Raw genomic sequence first — 21,563 nt, forward strand, 5'->3', positions numbered from 1 at the left:
TCGGCCATTGTCTGCTCTTGGAGTAGCTGAGAAAGTGCAGGCAACAAACAAACAAAGTGTCCTTTTTTTTAAACTAAACAACAAAGTGGAGCTATAATTTGCAAGGAGTACTGATGGGTTTTGGAGGGATCATTCTTGCCTCCAAACATTTACATTTCCAAAACTGCATGTGTTTGGACCTTCACTGAAATATAACGGACTGCTTTACTTTAACTCATTGCAAGTACAGAGAATGACATTTTCAGTAACTCTCAAATTAAAGCATCCTTTAAGATTGCAACATGTGTATATAGTGTGTCAGGGCTATCTTCACCGCTCCCATTCCACAATCATCGAGGAAACTGTTGAATTCTTCTACTTCTGCTTTGTGTGAGTCCAAATAACAGAAGTATTATTACTTTGTGACTGCATCACCGAATAAAGGAGCTAATGAGAAAGAAAAAAACGGTAGCCTCCAAAAATAAAAGCAGCCCCTGAGAAAGTCTGAAGAGATGCCCTTGAAAGAAACATATAATTTCATACAATGGTGCCACTGAATTATTGAAGGTTCTGACAGCTGAGGCCTAACCCATCCTTATATCTACAAAAACCGCAGCGAAGGCCCCGGGCAATGCTTTCAGCCAATCTTATTTTCCAAAATGCAATGGCTTACTGCCACAGTTAGGAAGAGCTGATTGACAAAACCAAATCCACGCTCTTCCCATCTCTATAACCTCCTGCAGCCCTTGAACCCTTTCCAAATCCTGGATTTTCATCAATCTATTATTTGCCTTCATCTGCTTTAGCCCCAAGCTCTGGAATTAATTCTCTAAAGCTCCCCACCTCTTGTTGCTCTGTTCAGATGAAAATGTTAAGATGGGATAATGTCTTGAAGTCTGCACTGTGAAGGTGCTCCCATGATACCACTAGCTTTGGAAATCCAGCAACAAAGCACTAGCCCACTCCTACTGAAGCAAACTGATCATGTATTGTGACGTAGAAGTCCACAGCAAACTAAAGAATTAAAGTTCCAATCTGACATCCCCATTTTACATTTGGCTGAATGATACCATAATCTGGGATGTTTGGATGGGGTGGAGGTGGGGAATCTGATAACTTTCGTCTTTGGGAGCAGAATGAGGAACAAATACTAATTTTGGCAAAAATCAGACAGCAGCTCACATGCACGCACTCTCATCCTGAAAATGTGGGGTAGGACATGGAAGGGGATGGCAGATGGGGTGAGCAAGACAGGAAACAAAATCTGAACAGCAGAGAAAACAGAAAAAAAAAATGCAATAAGGCAAAGAGCTTCCTGGAGTGAAATGCTCTCCTATTGCTTGACAATTTTTTCGTCCCCACCCCCTTTACCCTTCTTGGGGAAGTTGGTTGGTCTTGCCTTCATTTTGTCCTGAAGCCCTTGCACACTAGGGCAGGGCCTTCATTCTTTGCTATGTTCTGTTCTTCGTGGCTTAAAGCTGCCTTTACAATGGTGTTTCCATCCTGGCTGCTGGCCTGAGAAAGCCCTAGTGACTTTACACTGAAATGAAGAACGTGGGCCACCCATGTTGGCATGGAACGGATCACAGTAACATGATATAAAAGCAGCTCCAGTAACAAGTGTCAAGCTAAAAATTATTTTTAAGATCAACATTCTCTTCTTGACATATGTTAGAAAGAATGCAAAGTGCCTCTAAGCGAATTGAAAAGCACTAATCCAATTTGCGGACTCAAGCTACCCTTTTAAAATCTTGATGACCTACTGCAAACCCCTGAGCATAAGTAATTCCTTCAGGTATTCATGATCCTCTTACAGAACTAAATATAGTTAGTATGCTACGAAAATTCAGTGAGAGACAACTGTATTGCGGAAATACAATGGAAATTAGAGTCATAGAGATGTACAGCACAGAATCAGACCCTTCGGTCCAACTCGTCCATGCCGACCAGATATCCTAAATTAATCTAATCCCAATTGCCAGCATTTGGCCCATATCCCTCTAAACCCTTCTTGTTCACGTACCCATCCAGATGCCTTTTAAACGTTGTAATTGTACCAGCCTCCATCACTTCCTCTGGCAGCTCATTCCCTCTGTGTGAAGAAATTACCCCTTAGGTTGCCCTTTTACATCTTTCCCCTCTCGCCTTAAACCAATGTCCTCTAGTCTTGGACTCCCCTACCTTGGGGAAAACACCTTGGCTATTCACCCTAGCTATGCCCCCTCATGATTTTATAAACCTCTATAAGGTCACCCCTCAATCTCCGATGCTCCAGGGAAAATAGCCCCAAACTATTCAGCCTCTCCCTTTAGCTCAAACCCTCCAACCCCAGCAAGATCCTTGTAAATATTTTCTGCGCCCTTTCAAGTTTAACAACATCTTTCTTATAGCAGGGGGACCAGAACTGAGCACAGTACTCCAACTAAGATACTGTTTTATGCTCAGATCTTTGTGGTTGCTATCTAAATTGAAGGAACACACAGATAAAGATGTCCGAATTATTATTTCCAGCTCAATGTCCCAATTAAGACACAATCTTACTGTGTCCATAATTGTGCTACCATAGTAAAAGCAAAACACTGCAGCCTCTTTTATCAGAAACAAACACACAAGTCGCTGCAAACACTCAGCAAATCGGGCAGTGTCTGTGGAGGGATAAACAGGGTTAATTTTCAGGTCAATGACCTTTCATCAGAATTGGGAGTTAGATTTAACAGTTTACTTGTATTTCTGTTTTAGTTTCTTGAACCACACTAATAGTAGGTTTGCTTTGACGGAGAATACAGAGCATTGATGCTTCATGGATGAATTGTGAGTGCTGCAGTTAAAACTTTAGCTGATATCTTCCCATTTTCAGACTTAGTCAAACAGAGGCAGGCAGTGCCGCAGTGAGGGAGCCCAGTCTCCCAGGTTGGAGGAGCACCGATGGAAAAGGTAAATATTATTTGACGGGGGCTTTCTGGAGTTGGGCAATGCAGATTGAAGGTGGCAGGGGTGGCTCTTGGCAGCTCTCAATCCAGTCCCTTTTGATCATGCACAAATTAGGCAGATAAAGAGACCCCCATTCCCCAGTAAAATTGACAGTCTGCCTGCATTGCTGAACTAGTCAGGTAGGCTGTTCTTACCCAACCCACCTCCAGCTGATGTAACTGCAGTCTGGGCAACAGGAGGCCCTTTCATGGTATTTAGTTGATCACTTAAGGGTTCAGTTGGCAGGAGGACTGACCATGGGCCTTCCAGTCCAGATCCTGATGCGAGCAATTACTGAACGGTGGTGGGGTTCTAGTCGGACACATGGATGGATGCACGCGCGCATACACACACGAACAACTTGCTCTCTAGAAACACTGACTTGCTCCAAGATTTTCCCGCAAATACTGACACATTCCTGTGAACCCTATACTAGGTCTTGGGGACTGTGACGTTTTTTCCATTAATAGTATTGCTTCTTTTAAAAAAAAACACACACCCTTGTTATCAGTGGAGAGGTGGTGCTGTATATGTAGAAATTAACAGGAAATATTGATTGTGAAAATATTTTTCGAACAATGAATAGAGACAACATGCAAATAGCTCAATACAAAGAGAAGAGATGCAGAAACCTGATACATCCTGCACACTCTGCATTTGTACTAAATGTTCACTTGTGATCACAGTAATGGAAGCAAGTTAAAATGATGAACTGCGATAACGCTTCCCAAACTGTTTTGCCACCATGACCCCATTTTGAGGGTCCTCAGTGAAAATTATGAAAACAGGGGTTGGGGAAAGCAGAGACCTATGAGAGTGAGGGGCTACTGGGGCAGCCACTGCTGCTTCAGACAATAACAGGCCAAAATCACAGCTCATAAGAACATAAGAACTAGGAGCAGGAGTAGGCCATCTGGCCCTCCGAGCCTGCTCCGCCATTCAATAAGATCATGGCTGATTTTTTCGTGGACTCAGATCCACTTACCCGCGTTCTCACCGTATCCCTTAATTCCTTTATTGTTCAAAGAAAAATCTACCTTTTTTTTAAAAAACATTTACTGAAGTAGCGTCAACTACTTCACTGGGCAAGGAATTCCATAGATTAACAACCCTCTGGGTGAAGAAATTCCTTCTCAGTTCAGTCCTAAATCTGCTCCCTCTAATCTTGAGGCTATGCCCTCTTGTCCCAGCTTCACCTGCCAGTGAAAACATCCTCTCTACTTCTATCTTATCTATTCCCTTCATAATTTTATATGTTTCTATAAGATCCCCCCTCAATCTTCTGAATTCCGATGAATATAATCCCAATCTACTCAGTCTCTCCAGGACCCTATTTGGGAATCAACCGCCACGTTTGGAAACCCAGAACAAAGAATTGCTTCGGAGAACATGGGCAGCATGTGCAAACACCCAAAAGTGTCTCCCCTGATCACACACCAGCTAGGGTTAGAACATAGCACCATTCTCCTGTGTCGCTGGGTGAAAGTTCTGGAACTCCCTCCATAAGCTACACTATGCAAACTGATGTGTTAAAGTAGATTTGCCCAAACTGATCTAATTCCTATTGCCCCTAAATGTTGGCATATTAAGTAAATCATACCTGTATACCAAGGCGAGAATATTTAACATGGTAGCCACGTCAGGGTGGTTGTGGCCTGACGTTTTCTCCAGGTCCTCCAGTGCTTGTTTACAGAGTGGAACAGCCACTTCATAGCGGCCTTGTGAAGCATACTGTATCACCAGATTGTGCAGTGTTCGCAGTCGTGCTGGGATTTCATATCCACCCTGTTGGGCTGCTGCTGCTGCACTGCTGTGTGGTTGGTGCACTGCAATACACAAACACACAAATCAAACACTTCAGTACTGAGACAACAAGGTGTAGAGCTGGATGAACACAGCAGGTCAAGCAGCATCTCAGGAGCAGGAAGGCTGACATTTCGGGCCTAGACCCTTCATCAGAAATGGGGGAGGGGAAGGGGGTTCTGAAATAAATAGGGAGAGAGCGGGAGGTGGATAGAAGATGGATAGAGGAGAGGATAGGTGGAGAGGAAACAGATAGGTGATAGGGAGAGGATAACTGGGGCTCCTTTCTCCAGACCATTAAACACTTTACTTCTTACTCCAAACTTTCTTTCTTCTCCTCAAGTTTTGCAGGACACAGGTTACCCTCATTTAGCCCTCTTCCAAGGAGGCTGGTAGCTTGGGCATTCAGAGATAACAAAGTCAACATGCTCCAACCAAACTGACCACTGACCAGTTACATAAACTTTGTGTCGACAGGAGCAGGTCAGGAGGCTAGGAGTTCTGCAGCAAGCAATGCATCTCCTGGTTTCTAAAAGTCTACAAGGCATAAGTTCAGAGTGTGATGGAATTACCCCAACACTCAAGAAGTTTTATACTGTCCAAAATTTGATTGGCACCCCATCCACCAGCTTTAAAATTCACTTTGCCACTATAGGTGCACAGCGGTGTTGACAATTTCTAAGAAGCACTACAGCAGCTAGCCAAGGCTCCATCAACAGCACCTTCCTAAACTCTGACTTCCATTACTTAAAGAGAACAAAGGCAGCAGGTCCAGGGGAACACCACCATCCAAAAGTTTACCCTCAACTCATACAGTGTCGAGTCAAAATGTATCTCAACTCCTTCGGTGACAGTGGGTTAAAATGCTGGAACTCCCTCCACAACAGTACTGTTGGTACACCCACATCAGAGACTGTAGCGGTTCAAGAAGGTAACTCAATACCAACTTCTCAAAAGAAAAGCAAGCCCAAATGCCAACCCTGCCAATATTATAAGACATAGGGGCAGAAATTAGGCCATATGGCCCATCGAGTCTGCTCTGCCATTCAATCATGGCTGATAAGTTCCTCAACCCCATTCTCCCACTTTCTCCCCGTAACCCTTGATCCCCTTGACAATCAAGAACCTATCTATGTCAGTCTTAACTGTACTCAATGACCTGGCCTCCACAGCCTTCTGTGGCAGTGAATTTCATAGATTCACCACTCTCTGGCTGAAGAAGTTTCTCCTCATCTCCGTTCTAAAAGGTCTTCCCTTTACACTAAGGCTGTGCCCTCAGGTCCTAGTCTCTCCTACCAATGGAAGCATCTTCCCAAAATCCACTCTGACCGGGCCATTCAGTATTCTGTAAGTTTCAATTAGATCCCCCCTCATCCTTCTAAACTCCAATGAGTATAATCCCAGAATCCTCAAACGTTCCTCATACATTAAGCTTTTCATTCCTGGGACCATTCTCGTGAACCTCCTCTGAACCCGCTCCAGAGCGGGTACATCCTTCCTGAGATATGGGGCCCAAAACTGCACACAATACTCCAAATGCGGCCTGATGAGGGCCTTATAAAGCCTCAGTAGTACATCCCTGCTTTTACATTCAAGCCCTGTCAAAATAAATGCCAACATTGCATTTGCCTTCCTGACTACTGACTCAACCTGCAAGTTTACCTTGACAGAATCCTGGACTAGAACTCCCAAGTTTCTTTGCACTTCAGATTTCTGAATTTTCTCCCGATTTAAAAAATAGTCCATGCTTTTATTCTTCTTACCAAAGTGCCTGACCTCACACTTTCCCACATTGTACTCCATCTGCCACTTCTTTGCCTACACTCCTAACTTGTCCAAATCCTTCTGCAGCCTCCCCGCATCCTCAATACTACCTGTCCCTCTACATATCTTTGTATCGTCTGCAAACTTAGCCAGAATGCCCACAGTTCCTTCATCTAGATCATTAATGTATAAAGTGAAAAGTTGTGGTCCCAAAACTGACCCTTGTGGAACACCACTTGTCACCGGCTGCCATCCTGAGAAAGACCCTTTTATCCCCTCTCTCTGCTTTCTGCCAGACAACCAATCTTCTATCCATGCTAGCATGTTGCCTCTAACACCATGGGCCCTTGTCTTACTCAGCAGCCTCCTGTGCGGCACCTTGTCAAAGGCCTTCTTGAAGTCCAGGTAGATAACATCCATTGGCTCTCCCTGGGCTACCCTGCTTATTACTTTCTCAAAGAATTCAAGCAGATTTGTCAGGCATGATCTCCCCTTGATGTAGCTGCTGACTTTGCCCTATTTTACCATACACTTCCAAATATTCAGAAATCTCATTCTTCGCAATGGATTCCAAAATCTTACCCAGGACTGAGGTTAGGCTAATTGGCCTGTAATTTTCCATCTTTTGCCTTACTCCCTTTTTAAACAGGGGTGTCATGTCAGCAATTTTCTAGTCCTCTGGGACCCTCCCTGACTCTAGCGATTCCTGAAAGATCACCACTAACGCTTCCACTATCTCTTTAGCTATCTTCTTTAGAACTCTGGGGTGTAGTCCATGTGTTCCAGGTGATTTATCCACCTTCAGGCCAATCAGATTTACTAGCACCTTTTCCTTGGCGATGGCCACCATACTCAGCTCTACGCCCGGACTCTTTTGAATTTTTGGGATGTTACTCGTGCCTTCCACCGTGAAGACTGACATGAAGTAATTATTCAGTTCCTCAGCCATTTCCTTGTTCCCCACTACTATCTCTTCAGCGTCATTTTCCAGTGGTCCAACGTCTACTTTTGCCTCTCTTTTGCCCTTTAAAGAAACTCTTACAGTCTTCATTTATATTACTGGCTAGCTTAACCTCATATTTAATCTTCTCCCTCCTTATTTCTTTTTTTGTTGTCCTCTGTTGGTCTTTGTAAGCTTCCCAATCCTCTGGTTTCCCACTGCCCTTCGCCACATTATATGCTTTCTCTTTTGCTTTTATGCTAACCTTGACTTCCTTAGTCAGCCATGGTTGCCTCATTGTCCCTGCACCATGCTTCTTTTTCCTAGGGATGAATTTTTGCTGTGTCTCCTGAATTACTCCCAGAAACTCCTGCCATTGCTGTTCCACTGTCTTTCCTGCTAGGCTCCTCTTCCAGTCAATTCTGCCCAGCTCCTCCCTCATACCTCTGTAGACGCCTCTAATCAACTGAAATACTGTTACCTCTGATTCTATCTTCTCCCTCTCAAATTGCAGAGTAAATTCTATCATATTATGATCACTGCCTCCTAAGGGTTCCTTCACCTTAAGCTCCCTCGTCAAGTCTGCCTAATTCAGCAAAGAAAGGGGTCAAACATGGGACATTTCTGGCACATGTAGCTCAGTAACCTCTTTATGAGCTATGATACTGACTTCAAGGCCCAGGAGTAGCTCTCCCAGGATCACATCTGGTGCAAGAGATGGAAAAAAATATGGGCTACATTGTAAGCAAGTGCATATCAGAGGCAGGGAGGAAAAAGCAAGATGATCAAATCTTAAAATAAAGTGACTTATTCAAAACTCAAATCAATCATTGTGATTTTCTGTCCTAATTGTAGCAGAACTTTCTGGGCATAGGCTGACCTTGACAGTCATCTACGTGCCCTGTCAAACAACCTATATGATGTACACTGTCATCTTCACTTCCAAGGATGGACAAGTCACAGTAGCACTCCATTCCTCTATTAACTGAGCCATCGGGGAATCAAGGATAATTTTGACACACGTGATGTCCAGGCATGGTGATGAATAGTTATGCTACAGGGATAATAATTTTGACATCCTATTTCAAGCCTCTGTCTGGCAAATAGACTAACCGAGTGCAATCAAACCAGCTACTTGTGGGTTGGCACAAGCAGGAACCTCAGTCTAAGTGTGGGTTGGTGTAAAAACTCAACCACTCCATTCACATCTTTGAAAGACATGGGGTAACCCATAAGGTCACTCAATCCTGCTCCCGCATTCACTCAGATCACGGCTGATCTTCTACATGAATTCCAATGTGCCACTCTATTCCCTGATGCTGTTAGCACTCTGTACTGAATATGGTCAATGATAAAGCATCTCCTCTTTCTGCTTCAGGGAATTTCTGAACAAAAATCATAATTCTCAGTGGGGAGAAAAAAGGCTCCTTGCCTCAGATCTGCAAGGCTGAAAGCCTTATGCTGAGACAATGTCATTCCTATAATGAATTAGGAGCAGCAGTAATCTATTTGGTCCCTGAAGTCTTCTCTACCATTCAATAACATCACCCCTGACTGGATTGTGGCCTCAACTCTACTTTCCTGCCAATCCCCCAATAACCTTTCATTCCCTTGTTAATCAAGGATCTATTCACTTCTGCCTAAAAATATTCAATGATGCTGCCTCTATCACTCTCTGGGGATACGAGTTCCAAATATTTACAAGCCCCTGAAGAAAAATTTCTCTTTGTCTCAGTCTTAAAAGGGAAACCCCTTATTTTTAAACTGCAGCCCTTTCAGCATCCACAAAGTCAAATCTCCAATGTGTAGGGATTGGAACAAGGCCATCCAGATGGACCTCACAGAATATGGGTTCCCTGATTGGGGCCGTTAATCAGGTCCAATTAGGGAGTCCTGGCTGACAGATATAAACAAGCGTGTCAGGGGTTCTGTTCACTCTAGGAGCTGGCTCTGAATAGCCGGATCAGTGTCATGTACTATTCATGTGTAAATAAAGGGTGACTTAGTGATGGAAGGGAGGTCTTTGTGAAGTTATTTCACAATGGATCTTATTTGTTTCAATAAGATCACCTCACATCCTTCAAAACTCAAATGTATACACTCTCAACCTGTCCAACCTTTACCCATAAGGTAAGCCTCTCACCTCAGCATTGATTCAATCTTATCCAAACTGCTTTTTTTTTGGATTCACACACAGGTTTAGGCATTGCTTGCGAGGCCAGTATTTATTGCCCATTCCTAATTGTCCTTGAAAAGGTGGTGATGAGCTGCCTCGGATGGATTCTGACACAATTCAGTCCCTTTTAAAATAAGGAGACTAAAACTGTACACAGTATTCTAAATGTGGTCTCCCCAATATCCTATAAAACTGCAGCAAAATGTCCCTACGTTTATATTCCATCCACCCTGCAATAAACTAAACAGCAACCACCTCAACACCCACAAACAGAGCTGCATCAGAACTCTGTACAAAAGAGCCATAACACACTGCAGCACTCCAGCACCGCACAAAGATGAACACCTCCACAGTGTCTTTAAAAAAAAACAGCTACCCAAAATGCGTACTCCGCTGGTACCTACACAACAGACAACAACAGGAAGACACAGCCTGCCATACATCAAGAACGTATCAGAGGTGACCACCAGACTACTCCGACCACTAGGAATCGTGGTAGCACACAAACCCATAGCTACACTACAACAACTACTGACAAGAACAAAGAATCCCATACCCACAACTAACAGGACCAACGTTTATATATAAAATCCCATGTAAGGACTGCCACAAACACTACAGACCAGGAGAAAACTAGCTATCAGGGCACATGAGCACCAACTAGCCACCAAGAGGCGTGACCAACTATCACTCATTTCTATACACTCTGACAAAGGCAGCCACTAAGCCGACTGGGACAATGTAACCCATCCTAGGACAAGACAACCAAAGACACACACGGATTTCCTACAGGCCTGGTACTCAACCTGGAACTCCATCAACAAACATGTGCAAATAGACCCCATATACCAACCACGACAAAGCAGATGCAGAAAGGAGTGCAACCACCACATCAGACCGGACAACATAATTAAGAAGCAGGACAGACCAACAATGCTTCATTGGAGGCACACCAATGATGTTACCTAGTATGGTGACGAAACGTCTGCAAACCAACCTATCAGCTCGGCGAACAAATCAACAACCACAACAACATTCCATTTGCCGTCCTAATAACATATACTTAAAAATTAACTTTTGTGATTCTTGTACTAGTACACCCAGATCCCTCTGCCCCTCAGAGTTCTGCAATCTCTCTATATTTAAATAATACACTGCATTTCTATTCTTCAGGCCAAAGTGAACAAATTCGCAATTTCCCACATTATGTTGCACCTCCAAACCTTTGCCCACTCACAACCTAGCTATTCCCCTTTGCAGATATCTTATATTCACTACACAATTTTTATTCCTCGCTATCTTTCCATCATTAAGGGTCTGTTTCCATGCTGTATATCTCTATGACTCTATTAACAAATTTAGCAACCGTAATTCCCTACAACCAAGTCTGTGCTAGAATGTAAATAGTTGAGGCCTTGGCACAGACCTTTGTGGGACTGCATTTGTTACATGTTGCCAACCAGAAAATGTCCTATTTATGCCTATACTACGTTTCCTTTTGCTAATCAATTCTCTACCCATGCTAATATGTACCCTTACACTATGAGCTCTTATTTTGTGTCTTTGATATAAAACCTGGACAAAGGCCTTTTGGAAATCCAAGTACAACATATCCAAAAGCTTCCCCTGACCCACACTGCTTGTTATTTCCTCAGCAACAAATTAATCAAACACTACTTCCCTTTCATAAAACCATGCTGACTTGGCCTGATTACGTTGAGATTTTCCAGTTGCCCTGCGAAAACCCTCTGAACAATAGATTCCAGCAATTTCCCTATGACAGATGTCAAGTTTAACTGGCCTGTGGTTGGTTTCTTGCTTTCTGTCTAACTCAGCTGTTGAGTAGAGAATTTGAAAAAACTTCTCCAGAATCTAGGGAAATTTCAAAAGTTATTTTTGGATAATTACTTGTATCATCCAGAGAGAAGACAGATGCAAAATATCTGATCAACTCGTATACCATTCCCTTATTTTCCATTAATTCTCAAGCTCTAAAAAGACCAATGCTCACTGTAGTTACTCCTAACTTTTAACCGGATTTTATTTGACTCTACTATTACATCATGTAGTTGGCTCTTAATAAAGTAGCCTGGGCAGGTACTCAGCTGTACAAATGATTGTTACACCACCACCTTTCTCAGGGAGCCTGCAATTAATGGCAGTCTCATCAACATCACCCCAGGATCTTGACTGCAATTTTTTGCAAAAAAAAAGTCGCTAGATCAAAGGAGACTGTTCAGCAAGGGTAGGAAAAACACACACAATTGTTTAATTTTTAAAAAACCAAAGTGAGACAGCCATCTGCTCTCTTCCCCTCATCAAAGCTAACCAATATTTATCTTAAGAATACCAAACAGCAATGTTTTCCAGACCGTCTCCAGCAATTATCCCCACCCTTTTTCTGTGAGATGTCTTGATATAATTTATAAAAGCTTTCATCTTTCAGGTGCGGAAACTCATCCACTTTCCTTTTGGCATTTTTCCACAAAGGCTTCTCATTCACTTTGCCGCTGTGGATGGCCTGTTAGGCCATGTTTTTCTGGTGAACCCAGTGACTGAAGGAGTTCTTTCAGAGGTGCCTGTTCACTTCAGTTTTGCTGCAATCAGAAGCAACAACTGAGGAACTCGCACATGATTTGAGGGAGGGAGGAGAAGCTGAATTTTTATATCTAGAGAGAGAAGACAATAAAATTTTAAAATTAGTTCCTCAAATATGCACATAATACGTACGTTGAGTCTGCTCATCCTCATTTGGGAATAAATCATCCAGTGGACCCTTTGTGAATACACTGTCTTTATCTTCCTGTCAAATGGAGAAGGAAATCGGGAAGAACAGTCATGAGAGATTCAGAAATACATTACAACAGTCGCTACACTTCAAAATGCAGGGCATTTACTCCAAAAGGTCTTTAGGTATTCTGTGCCTCAGATCGAGGGACTTGATTTTCAGTAGCCTGTGAGTAGCAAGAACAGAAGTGTGAACACTTTGAAAATAACATTTCTGGATGACACATCAGTCTTCCAAAGCCTCTGGAATACGGTGATATTTTCAAAGCAAAGGCAGAAGGGTGCATGGGAAGGAAGTCAGCAATCCACTTACATGCAACTTACTGTCTGCTAAACGTCCTGAGCAGCTCATTAATGGGCTGGGGACAGCTAAAGGTGATTTTTGTATCATAGACTGGGAAGAGTCAACAATCTAGTTTACTTTAGTTGTACAGCTGTTGGCAGCGATGTGGAGAGCCATTACAAAATGGTACAAAAAACAGGTGGGGCGGCAAGTTGCGATGGGAACAAAAGGAATCTGCAAGGGCAGTTGGCTGGACAGTTTGCGATGCATGGAGACACCAACAGTGCAGGTTCAATTCCCACATCAGGTGAGAGCTCCATGAAGTTTCCGTCTTCTCAACCTTTCCCCTTGCCTGAGGTGTGATGACCCTCAGGTTAAATTCCCGACAGCCATCTCTCTCTAAAGACAGAACAGCCCCTTTGGTGCTCTAGAGGCTATGGCAACTATCACTAATAGAGATAGGTTGAGCGAGTGGCAAAAACATGGCAGAAGGAGTTTAATGTGAGAAAGTGTGAGATCGTGCACTTTGGCTGGAAAAAATCAGAAGGAATGCCATTATTTAAAAAGAGAGAGATTCCAAAGAAGAGGATCCGGGGGATAATGTGCATGAAACACAATAAGTTGGCATACAGGTGCAGCAAATGGAATTTTGGCTTCTAGGGAGTTGGAGCTTTTAACCATACCAAAGTCTTGTTACCACTGTACAGGGTGTTGGTGAGGCCACACCTGGAGTACTGTGGACAGTTTTAGTCTCATATTTTTAAAAAAAAAAATACTATACTGGCATTGGAGGCATTTGAAAAGCGATTCACAAGGCTGATTCCTGGAATGACGGGGTTGACATATCAAAAATGGCTAAACAGGTTAGGCCTTTATCCATTAGAGGTTAGAAGACTGAGAGGTGATTTTGTTGAAACATACAAAGGTTCTGAGGAGGGGCTTGATACCTTTGATGTGGAGATGTTTCGATTAGTGGGGGAATTTCAAACTAGGGGACATAGTTACAGGAGACATTCATTTAAAACCGAGCTGTGAAGGAATTCCTTCTCTCAGCGGGAAGTGAATGTCTGGAATTCTCTATCCCAGAGACTTGTGGAAGCTGGATTACTGGAAATATTTAACGGAGGTAGATATTTTTGAAATATCGAAGCGTTAGCCGGAATGAAAGAGGACTCAAGTCCTGGGGAATATCATCCATGATCTTACGGAATGGCAGGGCATTCTTGAGGGACTGAATTGGTAGCCCTGCTCTTAATTTTTTACGTTCTTGTGAAGTGAAGTTGCTGCTTGTTATTGGACAAAAATAATTATTCACACGTGGTAGGACCAGTACCTTTTCATTGACCGTTCGGCCAATTCTCTGCACCATAAGCTCTCCAGCCCAGTCAGAGAGGGTGCATTTTAAAACATAGACATGATGCAAACATGAACATCACAAGAGCGCAGAATATGCTGCCGATGCACTTGAAGGTGGTGAAGAGCAACATGGATGAGCAATAAATGCTGGCCCAGCCGGTGATACCTACATTGCATGATGAATGAAACAAAAAAAATCACTCGCCAAGTTCACATACGAAGAAATGGCCAGAGGGATGCTGCCCCTGTGCAATCAAGGATCTGGTAAGTTAGCACCTTCTGACTGGAGAAAAAGGAAGAATTGAAAAAAAAACATCAGAAATCCATTCAGCACAGGAGGCCATTCTGCCCATCCTGACTGTACCAGCTCTTTGCAATGGCTTCAATTCACCTCAGTTCTCTGCCCCTCCTCCCCAAATCCCATGCAAATTTTCTCTCTTTCCAGTATTTAACTGTGACACTGCTCATTGACGTACCGCTGCCTCCTCCTCATCGTACTTTTTAATTTGGTTCATGAATTCAAGATGCTTCTTCTCCTCCTCCAGCTGTGCCACCATCTGCTCGCTCTTCTGCAGCTTCTGCTGGGTGCCAGCCAGCTCATCTCGCAGCCACTGGTTCTCCTGGCACAGCCGTCGCACCTGTGCTCGCAGCTTCTGCTTCTCTGCCTCCACTGTACTGAGATGGGTAGACAGAGCAGTCACCACCTGAAACACAGGTCAAGAATTAAAACGTCTGGGCAATTCAAATCCAAATGCTCCCAGCCTCTCCAGAAATATATTTCAATGGCTTCTCTATTTCCTGAAGCTTTGAACAAATAATAAACACTGAACAGTAAATATTTCAGATCAAAAGTTTTATTCAGTACAGGTTTCGAGTTTGTTATTTCCAGGAGTCACAGTCAGCAAAACAGCAGCAACATGAAGATTTGTAGAACCTGTGGATTAAATAGAATCAATGCAGCTTTGTACTGCTGGAGGGAGCACTGTTATCTTCAGGCATGATAGAAACTCTAGCAATCCAGTAATTGCTACTGCAATGTTGCAATGAGAAGGCACATCCATGTTAAATGCCTCATGATCTGATCATTTCAACAAACCACAGGGAAAAAGTTTCAAATTTTTCCCACCTACCTTCCTGTAAGCCAGAGAGCTCTCAACCTATTTCAAGAAAGAGGCAAGAGAAAGCAGGATTTAAAGATTGGATTCAAGATCCTTGAAGGACTGAGCAGCACAATCATTCTCTTGTGGAAAGTGCTTCGAAATTTTCAATAGTGGACATCTGCCAGGCGCTAAAACAATTCAGTCCTTTGTGAAAGGATTTAAAATTATTGAGGTAAGATGTTCCGACTACTAAGTTGGTTAGTTTGTTGATTAATTCATCTGTTTTGGTGAATTGTTTCAGCCAAATATCATCTCAAAGAGTTTGATTACTTAAGGGTCAGGGATCTATGACACAGAACTACAGGGTCTGTTTGGGTCTACTTCAGTCAGTAAGCATAAGTGGTGCTTCTTGGTGTCAAAGTGTCCACCTTAAGTGATGGATGAGGTACTCCGGTCCTCTCTCCATGGGCTGTCCTACTCTCTGCAGTGGGGTGAATCACAAGGGTAAGACAAAACGCAGGAACCTGCTCCAGATGGATGGTATTTTTCCCTGCAAGGTGATATTATTTTCCCTTTAAGTGCCTCCTGCCCCTGGAATGCACATCACTAGTGAGAATCATGTTTGCTCTCTTCATTTCCCTGCACTAAGACGGAACATTCATCAGTTTTTTTGGCACAACTGTAAGCTTCAGGATCAGGAAGGGTGTGAGGGGAGATGATGCACATGACCGGAGACAAAGAAGTAGGGGACATGGGGATATAGAACCAGGAAGCCAAGTCTCAGAATAAATGGGAGGCCATTTAAGGTTGAGAGGAGGAATTTCTTCATTCAGAGGGTGATTAATCGTTGGAATTCTCAACCCCCGAGGGCTCTGGAGGCTCAGCCATTCAGTATATTCAAGACGTAGACTGATAGACTTCTAGATATTAAAGATTTCAAGGGATAAATGGATAGCGTGGAAGATTGATGTTGAGGTAAATCAGCCAATATCTAGTCAAATGGCAGAGCAGGTTGATGATCTGAATGGTCTATTCCTGCTTCTATTCACTACGTTCCTCTCACAGGAATCTATCTGTGTAAGAACAGAGGAAACCCAAAAATACCCTTCTACTGTTCAGAAACGGTTACAATTGGAAAACACAGACTGTAATTTGCTTCTTTATGGATATTCTATACGTTTGAAAATTCACAACTGTCACTGTAAAATGAGAAGTCTTAACAACATAAAACAGGAGGAGGCTATTTCACACATTTTGCCATTCAAAAAGATTGCAGCTAATCTGTGACCTAATTCCACATATCTACCTTTGTCCCCCATCTTTTAATATCTTAATAACAAAAATCTGCTAATCTCAGTTCTTAAATTAACATTGCCATTAGCAGATGAGAGCTCTAAAATTCTCCGAACAAAAAGGTGGTAGAAGTGTTTCTTAATTATATTCCTGGAAGGTTTGGCTTGAATTATTAGGCTATACCCTCTTGTCCTAAACTCTCCAACCAATGGAAAAAGTTCTTTTTGTTGACCCTAGCCACACATCTTGAAAACTTCGCTAAACTCACCCCGTAATTTTCTAAAGAACAAGCAGAATCAATACAAACAGTTTAATTCTAAAGGACGTTCAAGAACCGAAAAAAATTGGAGGTAGGAGTATAAAATTGTTGAAAACAGCAGTACAAGTTGAGAAAGAGGTTGTAAAGAGATATAGAATCTCCACCATAATTAGTTTATACAGTTTTGAATTACTTATTACTTTGGTTAGGCCCTCAGCATGCGACTCTTATACCTATCATGTTATTCCAGTCATTTAGTTTGTCTCCAACACCACCTCATTTTAAATTTTTTTGTAATTATCTCTCTGCCAAATTTAATTGGATCGGAGGTCATCTCTTCACTGGTTATTCAGCTGTTGACACTTTGCTCAGTGTCTAACACTCTTGGTAACTTGCAGAGACTTATTATCTGACACTCCACTTACACCAATTGTATGATCTTTTGATCTCTCTGTCCTCGATCTCTCTGCCTACAAATTCTGGGTCAGCGTGCTGCTCTCTCTCAGCGCACCTGACGAAGGGGCTGCACTCCGAAAGCTTGTGAATTCAAATAAACCTGTTGTACTATAACCTGCTGTCATGTGTCTTCTGACTCTACAAAGTAGATAGGGAGAAACTTCTCATTGGCAGAAGGGTCGAGAATCAGATGACATGGATTTAAGGTGATTGGTGAGAGTACCAGAGGCAACATGAGGAAAACCTTGGAGATCACAGCAGGTCAGGCAGCTCTATGGAGAGAAAGCAAGCTAACATTTTGAGTCTAGATGCGTCTTCTTCAGGGCTGAAGTCAAGTATAGAGGGGATAGCATTTATGCAATAGTGAGATGGGAGGGGATTGGAGTGCTGGGGCAAGAAAACATTTTGATAGTTTAGACTTAGTCCTCTCCCCACCCACCCCCAAACTCTCTCATAAATGCCGTCTCCTCCACACTTCACTTCAGCTCTGATGAGGAGTGATCTAGGTTCGAAACGTTAGCTTGCTTTCTCTCCATGGATGCTGCCTGACCCACTGTGATCTCCAGGACTTTATGTTTTCAGTACAGCATCTGCAGTAATTTGCTCCGACATTAGGAAAGCTTTTCTGATCAGTGAATGATTAGGATGTGGAACACACTGCTTGAGAGCTTAGGCAAAGGCTGAATCAGTCATGGTTTTCAAAAGCAAAGTTGATGAGGACCTGAAGAAAAACAACCGCAAGGTTAGAGGAAAAGAGTGAGGTTGGGGGGGTGGGGGCTAGTTAAATTACTCTTTCAGAGAGTTGGCATGGTAACAAGCCGAAGAGCCTGCTTTTGGGTTGTCACCATTTTATTCTTATAAATTCCAGGCAATACAAACCAATTTTATGCAATCCCAACCCAATCATTTAATATTTGGTCTTACCTGTGCTTCACTTAGCCCCAACTCAATCATCTCCAGTGACCTCTGGATCAGGCAGGTCTTCTCTTCCACCAAATGAGCTTCTTCATCTTCAGTCAGACCATGCAGCGTTTCCTGCAGGTTCTGCAAGATGGTGTTGTTTTCATTCTTCAGTGCCTCCAGCCCCTGGATGACCTGCTTGGTGCTGGTAATGATCTCATCTGCACTCAGTTTCTCATTTAACTGCACCATTGTGGACATGACGCTCTGGGCCCTGTGTGCAGGAGGCAAAGTCCATTAGTGGGAATTAATTATTCATCTGCATTAATGTGTTCCCATAATGGAAGAGAAAATGCCTCAAATTTCCCCGAAGGTCTAATGAATGTAAGCATTGCTAACTGTATTTGTGGCCTGGATTAAGTCAGCTGATCTCAGAAGAGGAAGAGAACAGCTAAAATTGCTGTTTGAATAAGAAAAGAGAAATAAAGAAAAACTGTTCCTAAGCCAAAAATCAGCTAATATGGTTCACTTCAATCCATACTTGGAAATGCTCATGTGAACAAGATGCTAAAGATGAAATGCCTGTTAAACAAAGGCATAGCGGTATTATCACTGGATTAGTAATCCAGAAGTCTAGGTCATTGCTCTGGGTTTACCGATTTAAATCCCATTACGGTGGACGACAGACCTCAAATTCGGCTAGGAACATAGGAACAGGGGTAGGCTATTCAACCTCTTGAGTGTGTTTCAACTTTCACTCAATGAGATCATGGCTGATCTGTGGCTTAACTCCATATATCAGTCTTTGGCTCATATCCTTGAATGCCTTAGTTTAACAAAAGTTTATCTATCTTAGATTTAAAATTAACAACGGATCCACAAACAGCAGCAGATGCAGAAATAGTGCTCCAAACATCTCCCACCCTTTGTGTGTAGTATCGCTTCCTAACATCTCTCCTCAACAGTCTGGCCCTAATTCATCGCAAAAAATCTGCTAGTCTCAGCAACAGTGGGCACAAACCTATTGTTTATTGTTGTCAAAAACCCTACCTAGTTTACAGATGCCCTTTAGGGAAGGAAATCTGCTGTCCTTACTTGGTCTGGCCTACACGTGAATCCATATCACAGGTTGTTTGTCACTTGACTACCCTCAGATATGGGAGTAGGAAGCCACTCTATTCAATGGCAGTGAGGGGTGAGCATCAAATGCTAGTCTTGTCACTGATGCACACATCCAATGAAGGATAAGGGAAATTAAAAAATGTAGGAAGTCAGCTCCTTCACAACAAGCGGTTAGAAAATTAGGAGGAAGTGTATGATTTGTGACCAAGGGTCAAGCGGTAACTTCTTCCCAAAAAATCTAAAAGATTCTTAAACTTAAGCATCATCTTATTGTATTTCTTAGTCTTGAAGGACTCAAGATAATAGGGCAATCATGGGCTGGTGGGAGCCATTTTACAGCAAGGTCCCATAACCTGCAATTGCACACACACCTTCAGCTTTGGACAAATATGGGTGGGTAGTAAATGTGGTTTTACCAACACTTACGAGAACAAGTTTAAAATTTGAAAACAATGACATATCTTTGAAAATAAAGTTTTGTCTTCCACCACATGATGTGAGATATAATTGTCAGCAGGGAAAAAAAAAGTGAAAAATAAACTGCTTTTATGATTTACCTCAGAATTTTCCAGGTAAGACAGCTGAAGAGGTGCAAATACTAAAGAAAATAGAAGAGCCATCGGATGTAGAGTAGTGCACAAAGAACTTGCACTTATACAGTGCTTTTCACAATCTCCGAAGTGCTGTGCAGTGTGAACACTGTTACGATGTAGGAAATACAGCAGCCAACTTGCACACAGTATGCTCCCATAAATAGCAACGGGATGACCAAATAGTCCATTTTATTGATGAGCATTGAGGGATAAATGTCAGCTCAAAAGGCCAGGAAGAAATCTCCTGCTCTTCCTTGAAACCCTTTTGTTGGATCTCCAGTGCCCACTTTAGATGGTAAGAAGCAATCTCGTCTGAAAGACAAATCCATCTGACAGTGTAGCCCTCCCTCAGTGCGAACAGTAGAGAGTCAATCTCGATTTTTGCGCTCAAGTCTCCAAATTGGATCTTGAAGACAAAACAGATGGCACTTGAGTAAGTAAAGCAGACAACCAGGGCGAAAGGCAGTGCTAAGGTCAGAATTACCCAGATCACCTGTAGTAACATTGTTAATATTATTATGATGTTAAGTGCAGAGAGTAGCTGAGGAAATTCTCATCCTGGAAGGCAAAAGTAAAGAATGAATGTAAGTAGCTTAAGATCCCCACCCTGCTACCTTAGTGCTAATTTTAATTTTGCAAGTCTTTTTGCTGTACTGTAATTCTTGATGGATTACATCACCATATCATCATACGCATTATGGAAAGGTATTCTAAGGTTGCTTCCACCAATCCAGTCCCAGTTTCTGTGTAGCTTATACAGCGTACCAAACCCTGAACCATTCATTTCCACCTGCTGCTCTTCTACGGGATAAAATTCTGACTGAAAGGTGAATATTGAAGAACAAAAGCCTTGCTTAAATATAACATTATTGTTTAATATCAGGTATTTTAAGAAGTCCAGTTCACCAAAACAGTCAATTCACCAAGTTTCAGTGAGAAATAGCATGTCGGTGCCTCACAGCTGGTATGCGGATGCAAGGCTGTAATGATGAGTTGCTAACTTAACCATCCATGACCATTTACATGTCAGCACACTTTATACCTCATGAAGTGTTTTTGAAAAGGAATTACTAACAGTTAGTTTGCACATAGCAAATTTCTGTAAAAGGTGATTAATGACCAGATAATCTAGACCAGACTGAAGGATAAATTTTGGCCAGATCATCAGGCAAAACTTTCATTCCCTTCTTCAAAATAGAGCTGTGGGATCATTTACATCGATCTGAGCTGAAAAAAGCAGGGCTTTGGTTTAACTGGTCTCAGAAAGACAGCACCTCTGACACTGTAGCAGTCCATCAGTACTGGCACAGGGAGTGTCGGTCTTGATTTCTGAGGAAAAGCCCTGCAGTAGTACTTGAACTTAGAATCCCTACAGTGTGGATGGGCCAAATGGCATGCTTCAACTCCACACGGGCCCTATCCTATCCCTGTAACCCTGCATTACCCATGGCTAATTCATGTAGTCTGCACATCCCTGCTAAATTGCCCATCCACCTAAACTACACATCTTTGGACTGTGGGTGGAAACCGGAATATCTGGAGAAAATCCATGCAGACACCGAAAGAATGTACAAACTCCACACAGACAGTCGCCTGAGGGTGGAATCAAACCTCGGTTTCTAGCACTGTGAGGCAGCAGTACAAACTGCTAAGCCACCATGCTACCCATCTAAGCCACTGTGCTGCCTATTTGATCAAAAGTGAGAGTGCTGCCAAATAAACTTAATCATGAGCTCAATGCTTACACTGAGTGGATCAAATAGCAAGTTCCCTCGGCATTTC

The 21,563-nt window shown here is 42.7% G+C and overlaps 1 protein-coding gene across 6 annotated transcripts in view; it reads right to left on the minus strand.

Moving 5' to 3' along the window:
* The window catches only part of LOC109921384 (kinesin light chain 1-like), a 74,480-nt gene that overhangs the window by 39,485 nt on the left and 13,432 nt on the right, over nucleotides 1–21,563 (minus strand). For all 6 annotated transcript variants that reach the window (XR_007265781.1, XM_048618183.1, XM_048618184.1 and 3 more), the window contains 4 exons: nucleotides 18,091–18,340; nucleotides 14,535–14,762; nucleotides 12,363–12,435; nucleotides 4,550–4,775 (listed from right to left, as the gene is read on the minus strand). Coding sequence is in view for 5 of the 6 variants with exons in the window: in XM_048618183.1 (XP_048474140.1) it covers nucleotides 4,550–4,775; nucleotides 12,363–12,435; nucleotides 14,535–14,762; nucleotides 18,091–18,327 (764 nt within the window). In the remaining variant the exon portion in view is untranslated. The remainder of the gene's footprint in view (nucleotides 1–4,549; nucleotides 4,776–12,362; nucleotides 12,436–14,534; nucleotides 14,763–18,090; nucleotides 18,341–21,563) is intronic.

The sequence above is a fragment of the Rhincodon typus genome, chromosome 39 (assembly GCF_021869965.1).
Source record: "Rhincodon typus isolate 14 chromosome 39, sRhiTyp1.1, whole genome shotgun sequence".
Lineage (NCBI taxonomy): Eukaryota > Metazoa > Chordata > Chondrichthyes > Orectolobiformes > Rhincodontidae > Rhincodon > Rhincodon typus.